Here is a 6,440-nt window from a genome sequence, read left to right on the forward strand (position 1 = left end):
GTCGTGACTCCCTTATTTCATCTCCGTGAATGTGATTGTGATGCGTTCACATAATTCAAATAAACAATGAGCCAAAAACATAAATCATCACATCATCAAATACGTTATCAGTTACATAAATACTCAAAGAGGAATCGGTAAGATTTGATGTTATCAACTTATTAAATGTGAAAAAATCTTCACTTCTTTGCATCACTAAGTCATTTATTCAAAAAAGATAATTCGTATTTTTGTTCTGATGATTTTTCACATTTTAACCGCTTAGGAGTTGTTGTTGGCCACAAAGAAACCCGCCTGCGTCCAGCTCCTCTTCACACCTGCCGTTGGATGACACCCCCCCTCCCCCACCCCCCTCCCCCCACTACCACATCAAAACACGATGTGGGATCCTATAAAGTGGTTTTTGTGCCAGGGGAGATGGAGCCCTCTCGCTGGCCTCTACAAGAATAGCGCTGCCCAACCCGGGAGCACGGCGGCTCCAGAGACGCAGGCCGCAGCCAATTTAGCTCCCGTCTTCGCTGTCCGCCGCTCTCTTCCTGTCTGCTCAGTCACACCAGGTGGCACGCAGCAGCTTCTCACACGATGCACACACAGGGTGTCACAGTGGAGTGAAGCGGGGGATAAAAGCGCCTGTGTGAGCGTGCGTCGGGGGGGGGGGGGGGGGGGTCAAAGGGGACACGCTCATCTGGGTGCATGAATGCAATGCATACGCGGGCAACACTCTGTAATAGCGTTACTCCCTCAGACGAGTCCATTAAAGAGGTGTTTCTGTCCCGTTTCACCCACCCTCATTCCGGCTGCGGCGTGCCTGACTGGCGCCTTTGCCCGCGTTGGACTGCTGTGAAACATTGACCGCCGCTTACCGTAATGGGCACATGGTGTGCCATCGGACAGGCCCGGAGAGTGTGCGGACATGCTTCGTTTAGCGCCCTGGTTGGGAAACACTTGAACTATGTGTACTTTTTGTGTGATGTTTAGGAGCTGTAAGCAGTGTAAACAATCCGTGATTTCCCCTTTTCCAATTGTTTTCAGAGCCAAAGGGCCTCGGCCTCCCGGGGGTCACGTTATTCAAGGTGAGGCTTTGACTGATGGTCAAACCGCAGATTTAAACCACTGAGAAACAATTGTAAAGGCTCTCAGTCTGGGATCTCGCACCTCGGTTGCTCTACCCATGATACATCGACACTATCTAATACAAGTCCACGTTTCAAGGCGATTGAAGAGGTTCGGACACAGAATCCGACCCTGACTAACTGATGACTCATCATTTGTCTGCGCAGTCACTGTCTGAACTCTGATTGGCCGAAGGTTTTTTTTTTTTTTTGTCTTCCCGGAAAGCCTCCTCCAACCAAAAGCCCCCCCGACACTCCCCACCACACCGCCTTTTGTCGTCGTTACACTTTCAGATGAGCTGACGACTTCAGAGTGAGTCAGTGGATTTGATTTCACAGCAGGTGTGCGTGAGGGGGGGTGAGGAAGGGGGGACTGTCCTCTCTCCGATCCCCTTGTTCTCTCTCTCTCTCTCTGTGTGTCTCTTTTCTGTCCACCTCTAACTGTCTTTTCTCCTCCTCCTCCTCCTCCTCCTCTCCCAGCTTTCATCTCCCCCGAGTGGGCCCCCGATCCCTCGGTCTCACAGCAATCAAAGCACTGAGGGCCGACGCTCCCACAACGTTGCAGCTTCTCGCTGATTCCGTGTTGCCCTCGGTCGACTCTTTGGATTCGTACATGGAGATATTGTTTTAATAATCGGAGAATAGATGGTGTGTGTGTGTGTGTGTGTGTGTGTGTGTGCCTGTACAAACAGGGTGTGTTGCGTAGGATAACTTGACCGAGGATGACATCATAGAACAACCAAAGGCCCTTTCTCTCAGATGATAAAGGGCCCCACAGCGCCACCAGATGGTTATGAAAGCACATCACAGGATTGATGGCGACTACACGCACACACACACACACACACACACACACACACACACACACACACACACACACACACACACACACACACACACACACGGCTCACATAATCAGTGCTAAGTTTTTCCATCCTTTGCTTTGGTAAAAGTAGCATTACCACAGTGTACCATGTACCATTGTAAGTAAAGAGTCTTCATTCAAAACGCTTCAACTTTTGTACAAATGATAGTTTGAACAAAAATCTACGCCGGGAGAACAGTGTTCACATCATTTATTTCCGTAAAAGTAAAGAGGCCATTCTATACTTTCAATTCAGCATTTCTTTCATGTACAGAGAGGCACTTTAATCTATGACGAGGGGGTCTTGTTGTATAAATGCAGATGAATGTAACTGCAGATGAATGTAGCGGAGAACGACCCGTCACAATATCATAGATTGCCCTGCAGTACAATACTTGGGTCAAATGACTTTCCGCCAATGAAAACTTACCAGTAACTACCACTGTAAAATCAATGTCTTGGAGTTAAAAACATCGTGATCTTATTAATCACCCTTATTCATTAACTGTACTGCATTCAAGCAGATTGTGCAAAGATAAGCTGGATGGATTCCCTCCGAAGCACCTCTGCTGTAACACTCGACACAACCACAATCTTGTTTAAAACTGTGGCTGAAATTAAAAGAAAAGTTATTTTGGACTGCAGATTCAAAGAAGACCCAGCCTGCAGGCTCACGACCCCTCAAGCTTTACAGCATCTGAGGGGTCTCAGAGGACTTTTCTTCTAGCGCGGGATTCTAGCAGATTAGCCGTGTACGTGGTGGGGTTACACCTCCATGAAAGACGGTGCCACTCAGGGCCCAGTGGGGGATGTGGGGGCGATCGATCAATCGACGGCAGACGTCATCTCAGCCTGTCTAGGCTTACGTGGCCCTCTGAAGGAGGGGTACCTTCACTCTTTATTAGTTGTGCTTGGAAGATGTTTTTTGATCTTCTCTCATATTTTGCAACGTTTCTTATGAATCCAGCAAACAGTGAAGAGGGCGAGGTAGTGATGATATTTGTCCGAAATGTTGCGTTACACTGAACCACCAATGCTTTGTTGCCATACACGATACATATTGTTAATGTATTCTCCTAAATGTTGTGGTGTAGATCTTAACTCGGTTGTGTGGAACCACATTTGTCCCATAGGAAAACAAAGGAAAAGAAAAACTACTCAGTGCTTTGGAGTTTGTGAGCTCACATTTACAACTTTCACTAATGCGCCGAAGCGTCTGGTGGTTCGATCCTGAGGTAAAAGTGGACACACGTCGCCCTCGTGTGGTCAGAGATGCGCAGTGCAAATACCCTCACCAAAAAATACCCACGTCATCTTCATCATGTGAGAGATCGGCATTGCCCTTGACCCCAAAGGCCGGCACATGACAGCACAAGACCCTGCTGACTGCATGTAGGAGGGAGGCCTGTCGGGCTGAGTTCTGCCTCTCCTGAATCAAAAACAGCCATTCTGCACTTACCATGTAAAGATACCTACATGCTGGCTACTTAGAAAACAACACAAGACAAAGTGACCCATGAAAAGGTTTTAATTGTTACAGGCAATACAATTTAAAATCAACCATCAGTGCCAATCGACCAATGTATCTCAAGGTGTGTGGGATTGTTATTGCTCTGCTTCCTTTAACACTGATTCGGTCCGGTGTGAGACTATTTGCGGCTGTTTTGGTGCGGCTAAAAGCACCGGGAGGTCAAGTTTAAGTGTTGTTGGAGACACTTAAAACAGTCTCATTCCTCTGCAGCTGATCATGCTAATATTTTTGATGCATATTTTTTCGCCCAGATTTTGACGTATTCGTGTCTGAGATTTATGTGTCCGCCCCGTGGAGGAGGACGAATTCCCTCTGCCATCGCTCACAGTGTCGAAAATGAAGTTTAAAAAAAAAAGAAGGCAACAGTAGCATGCATCTCCAGAGACAAAGCAGCCGTTGCCTCGGATCGATCCACATGGACGGCTTCGATTGGAACCGCACTGTTCCATTTAATCAATGACACACTGTGTTCAATTTTTTAAAAACAACATCTTTCAATGGAGGGAGGAACACAAAAAACAAAATGACGCTTTCCTCTTTTGTAGTAGGATGGCAAAATAAATCTCGGCTAGATGCCACAGGAGTCCTTGGCCCTTTGTGGTGGGCTGGTTGCTGGGATCCCCCCAAAGGCACATTACTCTGAGGCGGTGACGGATGTTTTCCCTTAGTTTCCATTAGCGGTTCGTTCCCCTGTGGTTCTCTCCTCTCTAGTAGTCGTTGTCCCTCGCGCTGCATGCTGGATTATCACAGTTGGCCGTGATTCAAGCCGGACACCGTTGAGCCCACCGGGTTTTAGGTTTGTTTAGAGTCGTTTAACTTTTTTCCAGACATTTTTACATTGATCTCACACACATTGATCTTCCACACATGTGGAACACACTTGATTTAGATTTATGTCTCATGGTTAGAATACAAACGCAAATACAGATCTACATGGTTTCCTCTATATAAAAATAAAATGTCAATTTAGACTCAAGTTTACTGCTTCTTGAAGATCCTCTTGGCATCCACTCCTTCATAGTTGTAGCTCTAAGGGTGGGGGTAAGGTGGAGGGGGGGGGGGGGGGGAGTAAAAAACTGTCACTTTATGTGGAAAACCCCCCACACATACTGCGTATCATTGATGAAATGCGTCGCGGTGGACTGACCTGTACAAGCTCTCCTCCCACCAGAGCTCGAGTGGTGGTCAGGACCTTGCTGTTGTCCTTCCTGGTGAATTTCCCTTTCAGCAGGTCACCTTCCATCTCCCACGTACCCTGGTTAACCAAATACACAGTTGGTGCACAAATGCCTGGTATTACTTCTTTTTTTCCACCTCTACATATTGACTTGGCGCGTTTGGCTTGTTTTCCACTCTTCCCCCATCGGCGAATAAATCAGCGAACCAGCCGTAATTTTCCCTGAAGTGAACCATTCCTCGTTGGCGCTTCGGTTGACTCACTGAGACTTCGGTGCCGTCGGCCAGGCTGTAGTCGAACGGGACGCCCAGAGTGAAGTCGATGTCTTTGGTGCGGAAGGTGCTGGACTCTTTGATTTGAAACTGGTCCCCGGTCTGCTCGATGGTGACCTTCAGGTTGTCGTGCTCTGCCAGCTTTCGCTTCATGATATTGACACCTTAAACAGAAGTCACATGGTAACACGTGGCTGGATTCTTTCAACTGTGGGATTGAACAAAGATGCATCCGTGTGTCTGAAATCGGGCTAGTCGAAGTTGCAACTTGTCTGCTTTCCAAATCGGCTCGTCCGTGACCCCAGTCCAAAGAAAGACCTTTATTTAGCTGCTGCTGCTATTCTTATGGGCGGCACCATAAACACCTGCGGCTTATCAACACGTCACCGCTCCGGGCCTGAGCACTCCCAGTGTCAGGTCGCCTGCAAACACGTGACACGGGTTCCGTGCACTGACCCCTGGCGAATCGGACCCAGAAGGCCGCAGAAATAGGCCACGTCGACACTCACCCATTTGCTCCATGAACTTGTCGTAGTTGTCGTTGCGGTCGACCTTCCAGGTTCCGTTGAACGTCATGGCGGAGCGGGCTCGCTGTGGGGTTCCGGAGGGGCAGCCGATGGGGGGATGAGACACTGGCAAAGACCGTGGGATCGCGAAATGCCCGTTGGACTCCCCTTTATATACTCTTCTCCCTGGCGGCCAACCCTCCACCCAACCCCTCCCCCCCTCCTCCTTCCACCCTCCCACGCCGCCTGAACTGGCATGGAAGATGCTCTGCTTTATCTCGCAGATTATCTGTCTGTTGATGTGGCCATTTAGAGGCTAGTGCCAAATGTAGGGCGATTGCCGCACGACCTCGAGGGTACACTAATAAATAACCTGAGGGCAACTAGTCTGTGAGTCTGGCACATTTAAACACTGTGGCACTGTTCCTCGGTGGAGGAGGGGGGTGGAATGAGAGGGCTTCTTTAACGGCTGCTCATGGCAGTGACCCAAATGCGCCCCTTCTCGGGGCCTCAATCCTTTCTCTGTGGCCCCGTTTGTGCCCGGCATGAGAATGAGTCCTAAAGGACTGACGACTCGAGCTGGCATCCTAACAATGAGTATTGGCCCGGTGTGGGACAAAAGGACGGAGAATGGGAACTTCACGTTGGTTCAGAATGAAGAGTTGGACCGTACAACCAGAGTATTTGCAAATTTGTAACACCATAAATAGTCGGGAATAAACTTTAATAGGTGTTTGTGTGAGTGTAAAAATCAACCAGCAGACACTTTGTGTGATTTACACGTCTGTGAACCCTGAATCTGCATTCATATTTACAAAGTAATATATTGTTGTTGCATGGTGATGCAGTTTAATCACGTATTGATTTGAAAGGTTTTTATTGACAAAACCAGTACAAAGTGAGTTCTGTGCATACTTTCCTTTGGCTCCCAACTGTGTCGCACGGTCTTCACCGGGGGAAAGAGTTTGCTCATTGGT

General features: G+C 48.2%; 1 protein-coding gene across 1 annotated transcript; it reads right to left on the reverse strand.

Moving 5' to 3' along the window:
• Positions 1–3,487: 3,487 nt before the first annotated feature.
• LOC120822555 (fatty acid-binding protein, intestinal) lies at positions 3,488–5,895 on the reverse strand. The gene is made up of 4 exons (XM_040182330.2): positions 5,467–5,895; positions 4,949–5,121; positions 4,656–4,763; positions 3,488–4,537 (listed from the first exon to the last, which is right to left on the reverse strand). The coding sequence occupies exons 1-4, from the start codon at positions 5,531–5,533 to the stop codon at positions 4,487–4,489; spliced, it is 399 nt and encodes a 132-aa protein (XP_040038264.1). The 5' UTR covers positions 5,534–5,895; the 3' UTR covers positions 3,488–4,486.
• Between the last annotated feature and the right edge of the window lie 545 nt (positions 5,896–6,440).

This window comes from Gasterosteus aculeatus, chromosome 7, assembly GCF_964276395.1.
Source record: "Gasterosteus aculeatus chromosome 7, fGasAcu3.hap1.1, whole genome shotgun sequence".
NCBI lineage: Eukaryota > Metazoa > Chordata > Actinopteri > Perciformes > Gasterosteidae > Gasterosteus > Gasterosteus aculeatus.

Excerpts from the sequence above, each read along its gene's own strand:
- LOC120822555 (XM_040182330.2), bottom strand. The coding sequence starts at position 5,533 with ATGACGTTCAACGGAACCTGGAAGGTCGACCGCAACGACAACTACGAC. Across the intron at positions 4,764-4,948 it reads CCGACGGCACCGAAGTCTCA|GGTACGTGGGAGATGGAAGG; the intron begins GTGAGTCAACCG and ends TTGGTTAACCAG. Across the intron at positions 4,538-4,655 it reads TGGGAGGAGAGCTTGTACAG|AGCTACAACTATGAAGGAGT; the intron begins GTCAGTCCACCG and ends CCCCACCCTTAG.